At 42.3% G+C, this 23,205-nt stretch overlaps 2 protein-coding genes across 4 annotated transcripts in view; one reads left to right on the top strand and one right to left on the bottom strand.

Annotated features, from left to right (window-relative positions):
* Nucleotides 1–23,205, bottom strand: part of pkd2 (polycystic kidney disease 2) — a 913,849-nt gene that overhangs the window by 818,431 nt on the left and 72,213 nt on the right. The gene's annotated exons all lie outside the window — the stretch shown is intronic.
* Nucleotides 1–23,205, top strand: part of ppm1kb (protein phosphatase, Mg2+/Mn2+ dependent 1Kb) — a 94,540-nt gene that overhangs the window by 57,163 nt on the left and 14,172 nt on the right. For both annotated transcript variants that reach the window (XM_028802758.2, XM_028802759.2), the window contains exons 5-6: nt 2,276–2,420; nt 18,015–18,149. In XM_028802758.2, coding sequence (XP_028658591.1) covers nt 2,276–2,420; nt 18,015–18,149 — 280 coding nt within the window. The remainder of the gene's footprint in view (nt 1–2,275; nt 2,421–18,014; nt 18,150–23,205) is intronic.

Here is a 23,205-nt window from a genome sequence, read left to right as displayed (position 1 = left end):
TTTTTGTTGGGGATTTACGGTAATTTCCGGTATTTTATAATGTCAGTAGAATAATAAGTCGAATGCAGAAAACTCGTGCTATTGGTCCAAAAGATTATGATATGCTAATGCCCACCTGAGAGAGTAACCACAGAGCACACGGCCTTTTTTTCTATGTATTGTGCCAATGTGACCACACGGTAATACCCGAACTATTCTGAAGCGACGTTTGCACTATTTTGTGTTCTTTTTTTGTACCTCACACCCACCCTCATACACCTTTATCGTAAGAGCATCCCTTATCTATGATGGAGCGTTCGAGCAGAAGAAAATATGAAGCAGGTTTTAAATTAAACGTCGTTGAAGTGGCGAAAGAAATTAGTAACTGCGCTGCTCCAACAAAATTCAATGCTTCTGAGAAACTGGTGAGAGATTCGAGGAGGCAAGAAGATGGAAAAAAAATTAAGTAGCATATAAATCGGGGTCTGATTTTTATGATTAATTTTTCGTGTTTCAAGATCCGACTTACAGTCATATGAAAAAGTTTGGGAACCCCTCTTAATTCTTTGGATTTTTGTTTCTCATTGGCTGAGCTTTCAAAGTAGCAACTTCCTTTTAATATCTGACATGCCTTATGGACACAGTAGTATTTCAGCCGTGACATGAAGTTTTTTGGATTAACAGAAAATATGTAATATGCATCATAACAAAATTAGACAGGTGCATAAATGTGGGCACCCCAACAGAGATATGACATCAATACTTAGTTGAGCCTCCTTTTGTCCTCTAGACGCTGTCCTCCTATAGCCTATGATGAGTGTCTGATTCTGGATGGAGGTATTGTTGACCATTCTTCATACAAAATCTCTCCAGTTCAATTTGATGGACAGCCTGCTTCAAATCATCCCATAGATTTTATGATATTCAAGTCAGGGGACTGTGACGGCCATTCCAGAACATTGTACTTCTCCCTCTGCATGAATGCCTTTGTAGATTTCCAACTGTGTTTTGGGTCATTGTCTTGTTGGAATATCCAACCCCTGTGTAACTTCAACTTTGTGACTGATGCTTGAACATTATCCTGAAGAATTTGTTGATATTGGGTTGAATTCATCCGACCCTCGACTTTAACAAGGGCCCCAGTCCATGAACTAGCCACACAGCCCCACAGCATGATGGAACCTCCACCAAATGTGACAGTAGGTAGCAGGTGTTTTTCTTGGAATGCGATGTTCTTCTTCCACCATGCAAAGCGCTTTTTGTTCTGACCAAATAACTCAATTTTTGTCTCATCAGTCCAAAGCACTTTGTTCCAAAATGAATCTGACTTGTCTAAATGAGCATTGGCATACAACAAGCAACTCTGTTTGTGGCGTGAGTGCAGAAAGGGCTTCTCTCTCGTCACCCTGCCATACAGATGTTTGAATTGTAGAACGATGTACAGATATGCCATCTGCAGCCAGATGTTCTTGCAGGTCTTTGGAGGTGATATGTTGGTTGTCTGTCACCATTCTCACAATCCTGCCTGTCCATATGCCGCTCCTGTATTTTTCTTGGCCTGCCAGACCTGCTGGGTTTAACAGCAACTGTGCCTGTGGCCTTCCATTTCCTGATTCCATTCCTTACACTTGAAATTGAGAGTTTAAACCTCTGAGATGGCTTTTTGTAGCCTTCCCCTAAACCAGGAGACTCAACACTCTGTTTTCAGATCTTTGGAGAGTTGCTTTGTGGATCCCATGCTGTCACTCTTCAGAGGAGAGTCAAAGGGAAGGAAGCACAACTTGTAATTGACCATCTTAAATACCTTTATATCTCATGATGGGACACACCTCTCTATGAAGGCTTAACAAGCTCATCCAACCAATCAGCATTGAGCAGTGACAGGCATTCAAATCAGCACAATGACAAGGGGACCCATATTTTTGCACAGCCAGTTTTTCACATTTGATTTAATTTCATACAACTAAATACTGCGTCACTAAAAATCTTTGTTCGGAAAACACCGCAGTACTCCGATGTTCCTAGGAAATGAAAGACATACCACTGTTATCTTTATTGTTGAAAGGAGAGTCAATTATGCAGGTTGAGAGGGGATCCCAAACTTTTTCATATGACTGTATATGTGAATATATACGGTACATCTCATGAGCCTGGAGAATGGTCCACATAGGCACATGCGTAATACCTGCTATAGAAGCGAAGATCTGGTCCATTGTTGATTTTAACGAGGGATTTCTAAGTGCGTTTTTTTGTATTTTGAATGTCGTTACTCCTGTCTTTGTTATTCATCCAACAGAATTAAGAAGAGTGGTGGCTTTGTGGCTTGGAACAGTCTCGGTCAGCCTCATGTGAATGGCCGGCTAGCCATGACACGGAGCATAGGAGACTTTGACCTGAAGCGCATCGGAGTCATCGCCGAGCCAGAGACCAAGAGGATTAACGTAAGTCTGTGTGGGCCTTCAGGGAGAAATGAATGACTGACAAGAAATCTGTTGGTTTATTCCTTTGGCTGCATGACTTTGTCTGAGAAGAGAATCAGAAATAAAAGATAAATTGGAGTTTATCAGAAATGAACCGAGCAAGCAGAAAATGTCAACATTTCCCCGTGACTATTGAAATGCCAGCCTTTTAGATCTAAGAAATGAACTGAAAATGAATCATGTCGGCCTTCTCACCAATAATGAGATCTGATAACCAACAGTATTGCGGTGAACAGAAAATGGGTCTTTATTTTTAGGAAAAATTAGTAAGACTTTCTGACTTTAAGACAGTGGTTAGACCAGCAATGATGTATGGAGCGGAGTCTTGGGCAGTCAAGGGAGTTAAATGTGACAGAAATGAGAATGTGGAGATGAATGTGTAGAGTTATTAAAAAGGGGAAGAATAAGAAATGAGACAGAAAGTGGCACAACAAAATATCTAAGAAAGTACAGGAAAGTAGGTTGAGGTGGTATTGACGCATGATGAGGAGAGACAGAGACTATGTGGTGTGAAAGCCACGGGGACGTCCCGCTCCCCAAACACGGACACAGACCGGCACAGAGACACACAAGTGCAAAACACCACACAGTTTATTTCTTCCTGGGGCAGCTCTATTTTACACTCCCCACTTCAGAGCACAGTACGCAATTATCCAGCACAACACTGATCGGTTCCTTCTCATTTTCTTCTGTCTTTCTTTCTCTCCTCTGCTGTCTCCACTCCTCTCCCTGCAAGCGTTGTTCTCTGGCTCCTTGAACAAAGTGAGGCGGACACTTTTATAGTGCAACCGGAAAAGCACCAAGTGCTCTCTGATCCTCTTCCGGTAGCACTTCCAGATGTGGCGGAAGTGCTGCAGTCCAAGGTTCCGGAACCATCCAGGCGCCCCCGGGTGGTGGCCACGGGCCTCAGCAGGGTTGAGCTTCTAAGCTGTAATCCAGGAGGGTTGCCCTCTCGTCTTCTGGGGAAGGTATTGCCGTGAATTCGTCCACTCTCCTGGTCCTTCCATCACAGGGGTGTCCCAGCTAGGCAAGGGCCCCAGGCGTCCACCACAGTGGGCAAAAGTATTGGAATCTGAATCACTTTATTGCTAGCATGTGAAACATACCAGAATTGACTTTGGTTGGGTGCAAACTTGAAATACAAGACATTACCAACAGAAAACAACACCATTTCAACCCAAAATTAACCTGACACTGCAAACCAATGTACAAATACAACAATTTCTTGAAAAAAAACATTTACAAAAAAAAACTGTACTAAATCCATCCATCCATTTTCCAACCCGCTGAATCCGAACACAGGGTCACGGGGGTCTGCTGGAGCCAATCCCAGCCAACACAGGGCACAAGGCAGGAACCAATCCCAGTCAGGATGCCAACCCACCGCAGGACACACACAAACACACCCACACACCAAGCACACACTAGGGCCAATTTAGAATCACCAATCCACCTAACCTGCATGTCTTTGGACTGTGGGAGGAAACCCACGTAGACATGTGGAGAACATGCAAACTCCATGCAGGGATGACCCAGGAAGTGAACCCTGGTCACCTAACTGCGAGGCAGCAGCACTACCTTTGCGCCACTGTGCCGCCCAACTGTACAAAATAACATGGATATTAATTAGTACAAATTGAGCAAGTATGAATGATTTACAAATAGGCAAAAAGCACAGTTAACGATTTATATGTAGCAAAAACAGTTAGGAGTAACCCTATGTAAATGTATTTAGGATCTGAATAATTTGAGGAAAGAAACTGTGGAGATGGCATGCAGTTTAGGTCACGATAGACCTGCGCCTCCTCTATGATGACAATTGAATGAACAGATAGCTAATGGGGTGGCTGGAGTCCATTGCAATCTTTCCTGCTGTCGCGGTGAGCAGATCTTTTCATGTTGGGAGACAACAATTTTCTCAGCTGAAGAAAACACCCGCTGCAACTGAATCTTAGAAAGAGTGGAGGCAGAAGGAAACCACACGGTGATGGAGGGAATCGGAGTTCTCTCAATGATTCCTGAGTAAAAATTTAACAATATACGTCTTGATATGCCAAGCGTCTTAAGCTAGCGAAGGAAGAACAATCTTTGGCTGGCTTTTTTTAGTGATGGAGGTGATGTGCTCGCCCCATTTAAATGAATTAGTGAAAGTAGTCTCCAGGAATGTAAACGACTGAACCACAGACACAGTCTGGCCATTAATTTACAATGGGGGATAGTTAGTGACTTGTTGATGGAAGTCAATCCTCATTTCTACTGTCTTAATAGCACTGAGCTCCAAGTTGTTACAAGAACACCTTTCCACAAGACGACCCACCTCTCTTTGACAGGCAGACATGATGTTATTGGAAATGAGACTCACTATGGTTGTCATCTGCAGATTTTAGGTCATTTGTATAAAGTGAAAACAGGAAGGGTGAAAGAACACATCCTTGGCGTCGGGGGATAGGGATGGGGGGCTATGCGAATTGACATTGAATCCAACAGATGGTGGCCCAGCCTCACATACTGCTTTCTACCTGTCAAGAAACTCCTATTCCATTGGCATGAGGGGTCGCCAAGTCCGGTCCTGGAGGACCACCATGGCTGCAGGTTTTCTTTCTAACCCTTTTTTAACGAGTGTCCTGTTTGTGCTGCTAATTAACTTCTTGTGAATTCATTTTAATTGAATTGCTTTTTTAAGATTTGCTCCCCTGAATTTCTTCATCGTTCCTCTCCGAATTGCTTCATTTCTTTCCTTAAATGAAATGTGAAATGAGGGAGCCAACAGAAGACCAACAAAGTCAGGGCCACAAACTCCAACCACTTTCACTCCAACCAGCTGCTTAATGAGGTGCCAATTCTTGTCGTTCATTAAACCCGTTCTTTAATTCCATGGCTTGTTGCTGCTCTCGTGGTGCATTAGCAGACATTTCCAAAATTGTTGATTTTCTCTTTTCTAAGAGCAGTGTTAATGTTTTGGGGACCTGAGTAGATAGACATTCCTGAGACCTTCACCTTTCTTTATTTTCAGATATTGTATGATGGATACCAGATGTTTGGGCTCATTTTGTATCTTATTATTATTTGGCTGCTAATTAATGAAAAAGAAACAATTAAGGGGTCTGAGTCTTCAAAAGCAGGTCAATTAAAATGAATTCAAAAGAAGTTAATTGATACATAGATAGATACTTTAATCCCCTACTCATTAAGCAAAGGGTTAGAATGAAAACTGGCAGCTACTGCGGCCCTCCAGGACTGGAGTTGGCGACCCCTGCACTGTCAGACACCATCGAGTACACCTGAAGCAACTTCAGAACGACGATATTGAATGCTGAGCAGAAATCCACAAACAAGACTCTCGCATAGGTGTTAGGCAAGTCCAGGTGTTGAAGAATACAGTGGAGGCATAAATTAACGGCATCCTCCATTGAGCAATTTGCCCTGTATGCAAACTGAAGTGGATCGGTGATGGACTTTAGGTGGGAAAGCATAAGACGTTCAAATATTTCGTATCCACTGAGGTCAAAGCCTATAGTCATTAAGGTCAGAGATTTTACCCTTCTTGGGAACTGGAATTATAGTGGCTACCATAAAGCAGTCCAGAAGTCTGCCCAGCTGCAGAGAGGTGTTGAATATGTCAGTGAAGACCAGTGCTAACTGGTCTGCACAATGTCGAAGAGAACCAGGTGAGACTCCATCAGGGCCAGCTGATGTCCTAATAGGCTTTATACCTCCTCATGCTTTACAGACAGTATAATGTGGAGTGGAGAGGAATGAAGGAGTTCAGGGTGGTTAAAGAAGGTGAATCAGATGTCCGTGAAGGGGCGATGGTGACACTGACATGGTTTGGGGGGCGGTACGGACTGTTGAAATAGAAGGCAAAGGATCAGAGTCCAAGCAGCAATAAAACTCATTTAGCTCATTAGCCAAAATGGCAGATGATAAGGCCTTGGAGCACTTGCCTGCCTGTAATTTGTCAGTTTTCTCAGAGAACTCCACACTGCCTGACTGTTACTGCTAAAGCCTTTCGCCAGCTGATCTTTGTTGGTGGCTTTTGTAGCTCTCCGAGCTTTATTAAAGTTCTGCCTTGCTGATCGATAGTCATCCTGTATGCCTGGTCCTTGGCAGCTCTGAGAACACTCAGCTTCTTGGTGAACCACGGCTTGTCATTGTTGTATCTTACAGTGGTCTTCTTAGGGAGACTCGTATCTTCACAGAAGGAGATGTTACTATATCAGTATATTCATCTATGCTGCTACACCAGCCTTCCATGGCTTTCCAATCGGTGGAGCCTAAACAGTCCCTCAGGATTTCATCTGCGGCAAATAGCTCTGGTGGGCTTTGACTGTTCCAGTTTCCGTTTATAGCTAGGAACAAGTATAATCATGACGTGGTCAGAGTTACCAAGAGGTCCATGGGAGAAATGGCAAAATTCCCATTTAATGTTGGTGTAAAAGTGATCCAATGTTCTGCCCTCACGTGTGGGGCAGTTGATCGGCTGGTGGTATCTGGCAGATGGTCTTTCTTGTTAGTGTGGTTAAAATCCCCCATAATGAAAATGACAGTACTGGGGAATTTATTTTCCAAATGATGAATGTTCACAGCTAGCAAATGTTTTGCCAATTGAGCATTCACATCAGGAGGAATGTAAATACCAACCAGTATAACGCAATGAAATTCCCTGGGTGGACAGAATGGCTTGCAGTGAATGACAAGAGCGTCTAAATCAGCAGAGGAAAAAGAAAGAATGACAGACACATCCGTGCACCAGCTGTTTTTTAAAAACATGCACACGTCCGCCCACCACCTCGTGATCTGCCACAAAGTCCACTGTTAGGGTCTGCTCTGAATAACTGATATCCTGTCATTTGAATGATGTTGTCCAGTAGATCCAAATTAAGCCATGTTTCAGTAAAACAAAAGGCACAAATATGCGCAAAATCTTTGTTAGTCCTTATCAGTAATGCCAACTCGTCCATTTTTTGACAACCAAGCGAACATTTGAAAGGCAGATTGCCAGGAGTGATGCACAAAAGCCTCTGCATCTCCAGCACACCAGAGTGCCAGCCTGCTTACCTCTGTACCTCTTGGTGAAGCTTGATTGACGGGCGGCATTCCTATGGGCAGACAGGGAAAACTTGTGAGGTAAATCTTCATCGCATACAAACATAAGAAATAAATCCGATGGAACCAAGTCCTGTATGTTCAAAAGCTCTTCAGGAGTAAAAGTAATTCTTTAAGTTGACAAAAAACGCATATTAACCACTCAATATACAGTTAGGTCCATGAATATTTGGACAGAGACAAGTTTTTTCTCATTTTGGTTCTGTACATTACCACAATGAATTTTAAATGAAACAACTCCGATGCAGTGAAGTGCAGACTTTCAGCTTTAATTCAGTGGGGTGAACAAAACGATTCCATAAAAATGGTAGGCAACTAAAGCATTTTTTGAACACAATCCCTTCATTTCAGGGGCTCAAAAGTAATTGGACAAATTAAATAACTGGAAATCAAATGTTCATTTCTAATACTTGGTTGAAAACCCTTTGCTGGCAATGACAGCCTGAAGTCTTGAACTCCTGAACATCACCAGATGTTGGGTTTCCTCCTTTTTTAATGCTCTGCCAGGCCTTTACTGCAGCGGCTTTCAGTTGCTGTTTGTTTGTGGGCCTTTCTGTCTGAAGTTTAGTCTTCAACAAGTGAAATGCCTGCTCAATTGGGTGAAGATCAGGTGACTGACTTGGCCATTCCAGAATTTTCCACTACTTTGCTTTAATAAACTCCTGGGTTGCTTTGGCTGTATGTTTTGGGTCATTGTCCATCTGTATCATGAATCAATGTGACTGCTGTATTTAGCTGGATTTGAGCAGACAGTATGTCTCTGAACACCTCAGAATTCATTTGGCTGCTTCTGTCCTGTGTCACATCATCAATAAACACGAGTGTCCCAGTGCCACTGGCAGCCATCACACTGCCTCCCTCCACCGTGTTTTACAGATGATGTGCTATGCTTTGGATAATGAGCTGTTCCACGCCTTCTCCATACTTTTTTCTTGCCATCATTCTGGTAGAGGTTGATCTTGGTTTCATCTGTCCAAAGAATGTTTTTCCAGAACTCTGCTGGCTTTTTTAGATGTTCTTTAGCAAAGTCCAATCTAGCCTTTCTATTCTTGAGGCTTATGAGTGGCTTGCACCTTGCAGTGCACCCTCTGTATTTACTTTCATGCAGTCTTCTCTTTATGGTAGACTTGGATATCGATACGCCTGCCTACCCCCTGGAGAGTGTTGTTCACTTGGTTGGCTGTTGTGAAGGGTTTCTCTTCACCATGGAAATGATTCTGCGATCATCCACCACTGTTGTCTTCCGTGGACGTCCAGGTCTTTTTGCATTGCTCAGTTCACCAGTGCTTGCTTTCTTTCTCAGGATGTGCCAAACTGTAGATTTTGCCACTCGTAATATTGTAGCAATTTCTCGGATGAGTTTTTTCTGTTTTCACAGCTTGAGGATGGCATCTGTCACCTGCATGGAGAGCTCCTTTGACCGCATGTTGTCTATTCACAGCAAAATCTTCCACATGCAAGCACCACACCTCAAATCAACTCCAGGCCTTTTATCTGCTTCATTGATAAGGACATAACGACGGACTTGACCACACCTGCCCATGAAATAGCCTTTGAGTCAATTGTCCAATTACTTTTGAGCCCCTTAACTTGAAGGGATTGTGTTCAAAAAATGCTTTAGTTGCCTCACATTTTTATGCAATTGTTTTGTTCACCCCACTGAATTAAAGCTGAAAGTCTGCACTTCAACTGCATCGGAGTTGTTTCATTTAAAATTCATTGTGGTAATGTACAGAACCAAAATGAGAAAAAAAGTTGTCTCTGTCCAAATATTTATGGACCTAACTGTACATACAGAACGAGTGCACCTGACAAACCGTGGTAGCCCGGTTGGCGCCACACATACAGTGGGTATAGAAAAGAATCCTCCCTTTTGAAATTTTCCCATTTTTTTTGCTTTACAGCCTTAAATGTAAACACACACACTAATATTTTTTCCAGCTTTACTTGCTCAATGCCACCTCTAACATCCAAGTGAAAGATATCACAGCTACAGTTCAGAAGAATTAAAAAAAAATCAAAAACAAGAAATACTGAGATGAATAAAGGATCCCCCCCAACTAAACTCAATCAGGTGTAAGTGCCCACTGTTCCCATTGCAGACCCTGGTTACTGGCTGTGATCAACTGTAATGAGTGTGATTAGTGAAGCTGTTCCTGGAGCATTCATTCCCTTGCTTGGTAGAGCAACTGACTATGGGTGGCAAGCCACATTCAGAAGATCTCAGGGATAGAGTTGTGGACAGACAGAAGGCAGTAGATGGAGACCAAAACATCTCAAAGGCTTTATCAATCCCAAGGAGCTCAGTAAAGTCCATCATAAAGAAGTGTTTGGTACTACTAGGACCCTCCCTGGATCCCCCTAACAGGATGGAAGAGCAAGGAGGAAATTGGTATGAGAGGCTACCAAGAGGCCAATGGGTACTTTGAAGGAGTTACAGGATTTGATGGCAAAGAGTGATCATTAGTGGTGTGCATGTGACAATAATTTCACAAGCGCTCCACCATCATGGTTTGTTTGGGAAGGTTGCACTTCTCAAATGAGCCTTAATGTCGCCTTTTTTGAGCTTTGCCAGAATGCTCCTTGAAGATTTTGATGCCAAGTGGAAAAAGGTTTTATGGTCAGAGGAGACCAAAATCAAACTATTTGGCCTCAATACCAAACAGTACACCAATTCAGCTCACCATCCACAACACACCATACCTACAGTAAAGCATGGTGGTGGCAGCATCCTGTGGTTGGGGGGCCTGGGGCTCTCGTTAAGGTAGAAGGAAAAATTGATGGGGCAAAATACCATCAAATTCTTGAGGAAAACCTGCTACCCTCTGCCAGAAAGTTGAAGATGGGCAGAATGTTCACCTTTCAACACGACAACGACCCAAAGCACACAGTGGCCGAAGGAGAAAAAAAGTGAATGTCCTGGTGTGGCCAGTCAGAGCCCAGACCTAAATCTCATTGAAAATCGGTGGAAAGATCTGAAAATAGCAGACCAACCAACACTCACCATCCAATTTGACTGAACTTCAACAGTTCTGTAAAGAAGAGTGGGGGGCAAATATTGAGTGGGCTCAATCTAGGTGTGCAGCAAAATTGATAGAGAAGAATCAACAGACTTAAAGCTGTCATTAAAGCAAAAGGGGGGTCAACAAAATGACTGACATTGGGGGGGGGGGTGATCCTTTATTCATCTTAGTAGGTCTTGTTTTTGATTTTTTAATCATTTTTCTGATCTGTAGCTTTGATATCTTTCTGTTGGATGTTAGAGGTTGCATTGAGTAAGTAAAGCTGGGAAGAAATATTTTTTGTGTGTGTTTTTCATTTAAGACTGTAAAGCAAAAAAATGGGAATATTTTGAAGGGGAGATTCTTTTCTATACCCACTGTATCTGACAAAAGTGGGATGGGAATGGAAATCCAGGGGAAGAGAAAGGCCAAAGTGGAAGTGGATAGATAGAGTGAAAAAAGTTCTGAAGGAAAAGGGCTTGTCTAGTGAGGAGGTGTAGGACTGAGCTGAATGGAGAAGATCCATCAAGCACGCATAGAAGTGGGAAAAGAGGAAGAAGAAGTCTCCTAAGGAAAAAATATATAGATGTTTATTATATCAAAAGCCTAATCTCCATTCTGCATGATTAAAAATTGTTCTTGTCCATCACCACAAACTACATGGTGTAACTAACATATAAAGAAACACCATTTTTGGATAGAGTGCTCTTTTAAAAAGAGCACTGTCCACCGTCTACACCTCAACTCTTACCTATAGAGGGCACTCTCACTGGGCATCCCCTTCATAATTAGACTTAATTTGAACTCTTCTGTTACATTTACATTGTGAAGCTTTGGGGCCACCAGTGAACCCCAGCTCTAAACATGAACACACCGGCACCGTCCCTGGTTCAAACAGAGGGTGTTTATTATAATTACCTCACATACACGAGCACAAGAACAAGTTGTCTTTTCTGTCTTTGTCTTCCTCTCTCTACTCCACTGCTGTCCTCTAGTGAAGTGTTGCCTTCCTTCCTCCCAGCTCCTACTCGCCTTTTATTAAGGACCCAGGAGTATTTCAGATGCTGGGAGTCTGGCCTGTTGGAAGCACTTTCGGGTCATATGGAAATCTCAAATAACAGGGGGTGCATCTCCCTGCCGCCGTCTCTTGCAGTACCCCCGAACCCCAGTAGGGCTGCACTACTGGACTACAATTCCCAGTGTCCGAATAGACACCGATAGCCAGGGCTGCAGTCATCTATCATCCTGGGGGAACAAACATCCCTTAGTGCCAGTTCTTTGCTGTCCTTACCTTCAGTTCTGGACAGGGAAGGTACTCCAGGATATATTTGGTCAGGACACCTGTCCCATCTGCCTGGGGCTTCCCATCCGGGTAAAGAACCTTCCTCTGTTTTAGCTGGGATGTCCGTCCATCCATGTGGATAGTCTCATTCGGGTAAAACACCTTTCTCTTTTTCAGCCGGGATGCCTGTCTGTCCACTTTGAGCCTCCTATCCAGGTAAGGAATCTTCCCTATTCCTGGTTGGGATGCCCATCCATCCCGTGTGGCACTTCCAACATTTACTTGCTTTGGCCGACACCTTTATTCAAGGTGACTTACAACATTTATGATACAAATGTTACGTTTCTTTTGATTCTTCAGTTGGAGCACAAGCAGGTCAAGTGACTTGCTCAGGGTCACACAGCGTCAGTAGCGGGACATAAACCGACAATCTGAGAGTTTGAAGTCCAAAGCCTTAACCACACTGTGCCACAATGCCAGCCATGAAATTTCTAGCTATTTTGTAATTTTACCCATAATTAGAGGCAACATATAACATAGAAAAAGGTAGAATGAGCTAAATTGTTTTGTGATGTGGTGCATTGTGAACTTTACAATATATAAGCAAAAAGGTGGGCACATTTGTGCAAACATAGAATTGAAAGTTTTGTACTTTTAATAATTTTTATTCCTAAATATGATCAGTCTGTTGGTTACCAGATCTTATTAAAGGTGAAACAACCATCAAGGTTGAAACCAGGACCAGTCCTGAATAAAAACAGACATGCCAGGGGGTGTGTTGACTTTTGATATCCACAACGTTAACAAGAAGCAGACCCTCTGTGGACGAGTTTAGGACGTCAGCCAAGCGGCTGTCAAATGGCCGTGTCTTTGGTGCAATGAGGCAGATGTAATTGTGGCTACTTGTTATTTAGGATGTCAGCTGCAATCAGAGCCTCAAAATTACATTTGTGTTTATTAAATTAGGTTCATGGAAAAATCCAGACCATAAAGTGCAGTCGGCTGGGAAATTGTGTGCGTACTTCATCAAATAAAAGAGGCTTTGACGAGTTAATGATGTCTGAAAAATGTCTGGCACACTTTACTCTAACAGCCAGCCGGATAAAATCACTCATGCGGCTTGGGTCACGTGGGATTCTCCTATGAAAACTCGTATTGGGTTCAGATCAGGTAAGACGGTCATTTGGGGAGGCCATGTTAGGGTCACGCTAGAATGGCATAGTAGGGGTGGTGCCCTGCAATAGACTGGCAACCCTACTGGGCCTGTTTACTGCCTTGAGTGGCCCCCCTTAATTGGACTGGAACTTTGTGCAGACCCTCCTCATCAGAGTGGTGACAACAGTGAGGCTGCTTCTTCATGGATCTAACGTCCTGAGTTTGAGCCTCATGCCTGGTTGCTGTCTGTGTAGTTTGCGTGTTCTCCCCATGCAGATTAAAGTAAAGTGGCCCCCTTTGTGCAGGCCTTGTGATGCACTAGCACCCTGTTCATGACTGGGCCCTCCCTGCCTTCTAACTCAACGTTTAAATGTAAAAGTAGAACGAGTAATGCATTATAAATAGCTTACCATAATGGTAGAAATATCAAAAATGAAACAAGTGAGTTGCAGTTGTATGTAGAGGAGAATAATTATGATAATATAGCAATAATGGAAACCTGGCAAAATCACAAAGATGGGGATGAGTATAATCTAGAGAGATAGACAAGACCGAAAAAAGGGTTGGGATTTCTGTTTATGCGGACCAGAATTTAAATGCTAGTCCTCTTCAGTGGGACAATGAACCCCATCTTAGTGAGGACGTGTGGCTTCACCTAGAAAGCATTCGGGAAAGGGATCTTATTTTAGAAGTGTGTAGCAGTGCTATCATGGGAAAAACTCCATTTCCCAGCAGCCCAAGGGGGATTACCCACAAAGGATGACTGAAACGGAAGTAGAGGCTGCTGGGGACGAGAGAGAGGCCAGTGGAAAAGTTGAAAAGGGGGTCCTGACGGAGCAACTAGAGATCGGTGTTTTTGTGTATCCTGTCCAACGTGTCGTCTGAAAAGTCAAGTGTACCTTGATCGTTTCCCGTTAGGATGAACGGACTGTCTTATGCCAGCCTGTCATGTGTATAGTGGTGGAGTAATCGTCGTGCATCTTCAAAAAGAGCACTCCTGCAAATCTCATCCCTCACTGCTCAGGACTACCGGTAGGACTGTTTCACTCATTTTCTACGGAGGCTGTTCTTGGGATTTTCTTCTTCACACCATACCATTTCACCTGCTTTTGCTGTATTGGACTGTATTAGGACATTGTCGTCTGTGTTATGGTTCATTGTTATGTTACAACTGTATCGCCGTAGGGGAAAGGGGAGGTTTGTCTGACTGTTGTTGTTGTTGTGTATTGGGTTTTCACTTCATATATTATTTATTCATTTGTTGGTTTTGTGTCTCTGCATGTGAGTCTGTGCGGGTCGGGCCAAGGCTGGGTGCGTCCCTGGAATCTCCACTAAAACAATAAATAAATCGCCGTCTATTCAAAGATGTGAATCTTAGCGGCACCAGACCGCTACAAGTGTGTTACAGACCGTGCCATGCAGACAGTAATCTCAACACGCATCTTGTTAGTGATATTAAAAAGGCAACTTTACAGGGAGATATCATTGTCATGAGGGATTGTGATTACCCAAATATTTACTGGGATGACCTTACAAAAAGCAGCAACACGGGGCGAAGCCTGTCTAGATTTAGTGTTTTGTAATAATCAGGTTAGAATTGAGGGTGTAGAGGTGATTGAATCAGTAGGGTCATGTAGGGTATAGTAGAGCAAAGTCTAAGAAGGGTGGACCGGGAGAAGCTTTTAGGTGTGGAGACAGTCGAGGAACAGGTTTAAAAATGTAATGCAGGCCAGGTACATACCTAAATTTGGAATTAGTAGGAAATGTAAAAAACTCTGCGTGGTTTAATAAAGAGTTAAAGAAGGAGCTGCAACAAAAAAAACAGACAAATACAACAACTAAGACTAATACCTCCAATGTGAATCGTAGGGCGTATGAGAACATGAGGGCAACCATGAAGAAGGATATCAGGGAGGCTAAAAGACAAAGGAATATAGCAGATAAGGGATAAGACAACCCAAACAGATTCTTTCAGTATTTTAGTAGTAAAAGAACAGTCAAGGAGGAGGTGAAGTGCATCAGGAATAGTAAAGGGGAATTAAAAGATACAGACGATGAAATAGCAGGTGCTGTAAACTTACATTTTTCTGAGGTCTTCACAAGTGAGCAAGTGGATAACCGCCCAGCGGTAACAGGGACTACTAAGGAGGTACTGAGGGATTTGGAAATTGTAGAGAGAGAAGTGCTGCTCAGATTAAATAAGATGAAATCAAACAAATCACCAGGACCAGATAATGTATACCCTCGAGTTGTTAAGAAGGTGAGCAAATACATATATAAACCCATGACACATATTTTTAGGTAGTCTCTGTCCACTGGGGAAATTCCAAAGGACTAGAAAATGGAAAATATTATCACATTATATAAAAAGGATGACCGGGTAGTTCCAAGCAACTATGGACCAATAAGGTTAACGTGCATCACAGGAAAATTAATGGAAGGAATTATTAAGGATAAGATTGAGCAACACATGGCAAGGACAGGACAGTCAGCATGGGGTCAGGAGAGGGAGGTCGTGTTTAACTAACAGGCTGGAATTCTATGAGGAGGCAACAAAAGGATACGACCAAAGTGGAGCAGATGTGATTATTGATCTGGACTTTCAAAACGCAGTTGATGAGGTGCCACCTGAGTGGGTGGGCATCATCACACTTAAAGATGTGGGAGGGAGTTCAGGGTGTGGGGTGTAGATGGGTGCAGAATTGGCTCAAACACAGGAAGCGGAGAGTGGTGATGTGAGGGACCTCATCAGAATTGGCTGATATTAAAAATGGTGTCCAGCAGGGGTCAGTGCTAGGGCCGCTGCTATTTTTAATATAAATAAATGATTTGGAAAAGAATATAAGCAACAGGCTGGTTAAGTTTGCAGGTGATACCAAGATAGGTGGACTGGCAGATAATCTGGAATCTATTGAATCATCACAGAGGTACTTGGACAGGCTTGGGCAGGTTTAAGGCCGATTACGTTTAATGTCAGTAAATGTAAAGTATGACACACAGAACTCAAAATGTTAGTTTTGATTACACAATGGGAGGCCTGACAATTGAAAGTTCACTTTATGAGAAGGATTTAGGAGTCACGGTGGACTCTGCTTATCTCTTCTCTTATTTTCTCTACTGTCAATTTCCAGACGGTGTTCAGAAGGATAACAGAATGTCAAGTTACACAGCGCTATGTGTAGAGTACAAGTCCAAGGAGGTTCTGCTCAAGTCTTTATAACACACTGGTGAGGCCTCATCTGGAGTCCTGGGTACAGTTTTGGGGTCCAGGCTACAAAAAGGACAAAGTAGCGTTAGAAAAAGTCCAGAGAAGAGCGATGGGGTGATTCACAGGGGGAATGAATAATGAAGATAGTATGAAAGAGCTGAGCCTTTACAGTTTAAACAAAAGAAGATTAAGAGGAGACATGATTGAAGGGAATTAGTCCAGTGGATCGAGACTGTTATTTTAAAATAAGCACGGGGACACAGTTGGAAACTTGTAAAGGGAAAATTTTGCACAAACTTTAAGATGTTCTTCTTTACACAGAAAACTATAGACAGTAAGAATTTAAGGAATTTCTAAACTAGACTTTGTTTTGTTTTTTGTTTTTTTTTTTGACGAATTAAGTGGATAGGACTGGCAGGCTTTGTTGGGCTGAATGGCCTGTTATCGTCTAGAGCAGGGGTGTCGAACTCCGGGCCTGGAGGGCCGCAGTGGCCACAGGTTTTCATTCTAACCCTTTTCCTAATCAGTTTTCACTGCTAATTAACTCCTTTTCCCTTTATTTTAATAGCCCTGTTTTTAAGGATTCAGTCCTCTGAATTGATTTGTTTTTTCATTAAATGGCACCGAAACAGAAATGAGACATGAAACGAGCCAACAGATGACCAGCTAAACTGGGATTTCAAACTCCAACCAATTTCACTCCAACCAGTCTCTTAATGAGAAGCTGATTCTTGCTGGTAATTAAACCCGTTATTTAATTCAATGGCTCATTCTGCCCCAGCAGACATTTCCAAATCTGTTGATTTTTCTGTTTTTCTGTCATATGGTGGCTTGTTTGATGTCTCAGTATTGTTTGGCTACTAATTAAGGAAAAAAAGACAATTAAGGGGCCTGAGTCAAGTTAATTAAAACTAAAGGAAAAGAAGTTCATTAGCAGTAAAAACGGCTCACTAATGAAGAAGATGGTTAGAATGAAAACATGCAGCTACTGCGGTCCTCGAGGACCGGAGTTCGACACCTGTGGTCTAATTTTGTAATGGGGTTAATGGCAAAACAGCTGTAAATCTCTGTAAAATATAACACAAATCCTACAAGAGGCAGGGTGACCATAAACCCTTGACTGGTAAGAAATAAACAAAAAATCTTTATAAATGAGGGCTTTATCTAATGAAAATAGAAGAATACAAAAACAAAATGAGGCACCAGAGTTTCCTAAAAATTCAATCCTAAGCAAACGTCCCCAAAAATGAAATCCAATAAATAGAATCATTAAGACAGAGCAAGAGTAATCAAAAAATCTGACCACAGAATATGGTAAAATTCACAAACTTCATAGTAAAAGAATGATCTCCTGCTCTTGAGCCTTCTCCGCTCATATACCTAGAGTGATGGCTCAGAAGGAGCGACCCACTTCCTGAGGCTCCACCGATAAAGAACAAGGAACAACAGAACATAATTATAGAATTACAAATGAAGATATTAGAGATAGCCTAAAGGATGAAAAAGAATAACTGCAAATTGACAAAAACAACAATAAGACATTAAATTCATAAAACTTCAAGTTGATACATAACACCACTGAGTCAGCATGGACTATAATCCCTAAGGAATGTTTCTGGCACTTTGTTGAATACATGAAGAAGAAGAAGAAGAACACGGGCCCTTCTACAGATTAAAGAGGGTCCAACTCTGGATTAGATAAGGTGGACACAATATGGTGGCAACTGAATGCATTTATTCTATGGCATGAAAAAGGGCAAAAGGCCCACAGTCGCTGAGTGTGTGTTCTTGTCTCCCTACAGCTCCATCATGTGTATGACTCTTTCCTGGCGCTGACTACTGATGGCGTCAACTTTATCATGAACAGCCAGGAGATTTGTGACGTGATCAATCAGTGTCATGACCCTCTGGAAGCTGCCCAGGTGATCTCTGAACAGGTGAGTGGCACCTCCATTACCGACACTTTTTTATTGTTGGTATTTTTCAAAAGCAAAGCGTATTTGTAATGCATTATTATTTTTGTAGTCTTTTTATTTCATTACTCTTTGGTGGTTTCAAAGTTGAGCCGGGTTTGGGTGCAGGCCTGTACCAGTAGATGGCTAACCATGGAGACACCTGCATGCCCCCTTTGTGTTCCCCCAGTGAACCACATCAGTTGGAGCAGACAGTGTAATCAATTCAAATTTTAATTAAAAAACTGAGCAGAGATGTAAAGAATGCGTGTGTAGTGAGGCGCGATGAACGAACTCCACTGAATTCACTTTGTCTCAAGTTTGGCAAAAACACGGCAATGCTGAGTACTTTTGACGAGCTGCGCGAAATCCATTGAAGTCACTCAGGAAGGAGAAACTAAAGTAGTTTTGAGAAAGATCAATTAGATTATACTTTATGTACCCACAAGGGGATTATAATGGTGCTGCGGTCTTTTAACTCTTTAAACAGTGTTCAGAAGCCATTAAGAAGGCTAACAGAATGTCAGGTTATATAGCGCCTTGATGTGTGGAGGACAAGTCACAGGAGGTTCTGCTCAAGCTTTATAACACACTGGTGAGGCCTCATCTGGAGTACGGTGGGCCATAAAGGACATAACAGCACTAGAAAAGGTCCAGAGAAGAGAGACGAGGCTGATTCAGGACTACAGGGGATGAGTTATGAGGAAAGATTAAAAGAGCTGAGCCTTTAGAGTTTAAGCAAAAGAAGATATAATGTAATTAAATGTAAAGTATGACACATAGGAAGTAAAAATGTGAGGTGTGAATACACAATGGGCGGTCTGAAAAGCACAAGTCCACCTTATGAGAAGGATTTAGGAGTCGTAGTGGACTCAACTACCAGACAGTGTTCAGAAGCCATGAAGAAGGCTAACAGAATGTCAGGTTATATAGCGCCTTGATATTAGGAGTACAAGTCACAGGAGGTTCTGCTCAAGCTTTATAACATACTGGTGAGGCCTCATCTGGAGTTCTGTGTGCAGTTTTGGTCTCCATAAAGGACATAACAGCACTAGAAAAGGTCCAGAGAAGAGTAACTAGGCTGAGTCCAGGACTTCAGGGGATGAGTTATGAGGAAAGATTAAAAGAGCTGAGCCTTTAGGAGATGAAGAGGAGACCTGACTGAAGTGTTTAAAATGATGAAGGGAATTAATTCAGTGGATCAAGATGGTGACTTCAAAATGAGTTCATCAAGAACATGAGAACACGGTTGGAACTTGTTAAGGTTAAGTTTCGCACAAACATTAGGAAGTTTTTCTACATACAGAGAAGCACAGACACATGGAATAAATGACAAGGTAGTGTGGAGGACAGCTGGACTTTCGGGACTTTCAAAGCCCAACTTGATGTTTCTTAAGAATTTAGTAGATGGGACTGGTGAGATTTGTTTGGCTGAATGGCCTGTTCTCGTCCAGATTGTTCTAAGGTTCTGATGTCCTGCTAGGTGAGTTTCCCCAGTTAGTCCACTGGGCCTGTTTGATCATTGAGATGGTCTTGAGAAGTGTTGATCTTCTTAATCCAGCAGTGAAGATGTAATTTACAGTGAATCTGTGCAAAACAAGGAAGTTTGTTTTTTTTTTTTTTTTTTATAATATTCTCATTATGGTCAGCTAACGTACCCCTCAAATGAAAATACTGCAAGTTGTGTATCGACATGTGTAGGTCGGATTGGGCTGTGCCGTCCCATAAAGTGTAATGTTTAGTAAAGTTGTTTTAATATATAAATACATGCAGGGTGCAAATCCAGCTGGAGTTCCGAACATCAAAGTCCAAAATGATAAACCAAAAATCTTAGCCAAAGCAAATAAAGTCCTAACTACCAAGGATTTGCAAATGTATTAATCGCAAGGCAAAACAAAGCCAATCCACAAACCAAAAGCAAAGTCACAAAACGGAACTGAAAATGGGTTCAAAAACGAGCAGAATCCAACCAGTTACTTACAATAGGCAGTCATTATCCAACCCGCTATATCCTAACACAGGGTCATGGGGGGTCTGCTGGAGCCAATCCCAGCCAGCACAGATCACAAGGTAGGAACAAACCAGCCAGCCCACCGCATGGCGCACACACTCACACACACACACACACACACCAAGCACACTCACTAGGGACAATTTAGGATCACCAGTGCACCTAACCTGCATATCTTTGGACTCTGGGAGGAAACCCACACAGACATGAGAAGAACATGCAAACTCCACGCAGGGAGGACCTGGGAAGCGAACCTCAGGTCTCCTTACTAATCCACAAACTCCAAAAGAAGGTTTTTAACAATTATGAATTGCTTGCAAGCTTATAAAGCCCTGGGGGTTAGAGCTACAGTTGCAGCATTAGGGGGGCCTGGCTCCTTAGGCTCAACATAGAAGTCCTATAAGACATCAGCACATAATTAACATGATACAAAATAATGAACTACAAAACAATACTCGTTTAAAAAGTAATAAAATACACAGAAAGAAAACCTAAACAGAGCGTACAAAATAATAACAAAAGAAAAGAATACATATAAAGAAAGAGCAAGCACCCATAACAATAATGATGGAGCTTTAAGAGTTGCTAGGTTAATCATTTTAATTCTTCTGTTGTGCATTGACTGACAAGACAGCTGCTGTTTAGCATGGTGGACACAGTGGAGTGTCTGAGGATTACTGTGAGCACTTTAAAGTACCAGGAGATGATAAGGAACAAAATCATGTAGTCAGAGACAGAAAAAGGGGCGCAGCCATAAGATCGAGCCAAAGCGGGCACCCAGGAACAAAAGGGCAAAACGAAATTCCAAAGTCAAGGGCAAAGTGAAGCTGAAACCAAAATGCCAAATCCTAGTGCTAGGGCCGGCTAACTAACGCTAAGGAGTTTGAGAAGTGGCTTATCCGGCAGGTGATAACTCATAGTGTGATAGTCGTGGTATTTACGGTGTGACTTCTGTTACGACATCAGTGTAACAAATAATAGTCATGTGATCGAGAAAACATTGGTGCATGAATAAAGAATATAAAGACGTTAATGAAATCAAACTAGTGTGGTCTCTGTCGTGTTTATAGCATAACTTCAAATAACATCATTGCCTCAACAATTATAGTCATGTGATCTACAAAACATTGTTGCTTGAATGAAGAATATAAAGACGTTAATGAAATCAAACTTTGTAGTCCTAGAGCGATCGCTGTCGTATTTATTTCTTTTACTTCACTGATGCAACAATTGTAACAACAACAACAACAATGCTGTTTATTTCTGTCACACGTTTTCATACAAATGATGAAGCTTAAAGTGCATTACAAGATGAAGCAAGAGAAAAATTAAATTAACAGAATAAGTAAGGTCCTATGGCCACGGGGAACAGAAAAAACTCCAGATGGCTGGAGGCAAAACCAAAATCTGCAGGGGTTCCAAGGCCATGAGACCACCCAGCCCAGCCCCCACTAGGCATTCTACCTCACATCAATGACCTCAATCAGTCCTCATGGTTTTCAGGCTTCCATCCATCCATTATCCAACCCGCTATATCCTAACTACAGGGTCACGATGGGGTCTGCTGGAGCCAATCCCAGCTAACACAGGGCGCAAGGCAGGAAACAAACCCCGGGCAGGGCGCCAGCCCACCACAGGTTTTCAGGCTTCACATGGAAAAATTAGACGATAATGATGGTCATGTGGACATCTGGCTTTCAATCTGTCAATGTAGAGACTTCCTGGTGCCCCAATCAGGTGGTGGGGTTGCAGATCACCACCACAGATTAACAGATAGAAAACAGCAGAGAGAGTAGGGGTTAATACGGATTTTGGAGACATTAAAAAAAATAAATAAATGATAATTCAATGCATATACAGAATATCAGAGTTACACTAAAATGAAGCTTTGAGAAAGCCATGTTAACATAACGGGTTTTTAGCAGTTTTATAAAGTGCTCCACTGTGTTCACCTGGTGAATTTCGATCAGTAAACTCGTATTCCCGATTTGAGGTGCCTAACAGCAGAAGGCCGGCCCCGCCTCACCACTTCTTCTATGTTTAGCTCTTGGAATTCTAAGCAGACCCTCATTTGAAGATCTAAGGTTACAATTTGGAGTGTAAGGTGAGAGGTGTTCTGAGATAGAGAATGGAGCGAAAGTATTGAAGGCTTTGTGCTTTAAAGTCAATTCTAAATGGCACAGGTAACCAGTGTAGTGACGCTAAGACTGGGGTGATCTGCTCGGATTTTCTTTTCCTAGTTAAGATTCTAGCTGCTCCATTCTGCACTCGCTGCAATCGATTGATGTCTTTTTTGGGTGGTCCTGAGAAGAGTGCGTTGCAGTAATCTCGTCAACTAAAAACAAAAGCGTGATCTAATTTTTCAGCATCTTGCAAAGTTATAAGGGGTCTAATTTTTTGCTATATTTCATAGGTGAAAAAATCCTGTCCCAGTAATCTTGTAGTCACGTGATCTTTAAAATGACATTGCATAAATAAAGAAAATAAAGATGTTTATCAAGTTAAACTTTGTAGCCACAATTCTGAACATAAATTCAACATCATAATCTGAATCTGCGTGGGTCAAAATACAAAAATTATTCTAAAGCACGAGCATAAAAATGTTTATTATTTCACTTAGCATCTCCATGCAGGCACCAGACTGCCATTTTGGAGCACAAGGGTACCTCCAGTATGGCTGCCGCCATTCACATATATTTGTGAGACGCTGGTGGTGCTGGCACTGTAAGTCTCTGAAGCAGTTGTGCTGTTTTATCAAAGTTCAGTAAACTTGTGAGCATCAGAGAATTTCAGATTACAGTTTGATGACATAACTAATAGGGTGGTCAGAGTCCTGGGTTTGAATGTCATGCCTGGTAGATTTCTGTGTGGGGTTTTCAACTTCTCCCTGGGCAGATAAATCTAACTGGCCATCTTATGTTAGCCCCCTGCTTGAGTGTATTTGTGTGTGGGCACTCACTCCATTTGGGGTAGGCATGTGCATGATGATGCCAGGAGAGTCTCCAGACTGCCACCGACCTTCCATTGGAT

Source organism: Erpetoichthys calabaricus, chromosome 5 (assembly GCF_900747795.2).
Source record: "Erpetoichthys calabaricus chromosome 5, fErpCal1.3, whole genome shotgun sequence".
NCBI lineage: Eukaryota > Metazoa > Chordata > Cladistia > Polypteriformes > Polypteridae > Erpetoichthys > Erpetoichthys calabaricus.
Note: the sequence above shows the minus strand (reverse complement) of the source record. Positions and strands in the feature narration are given on the sequence as shown.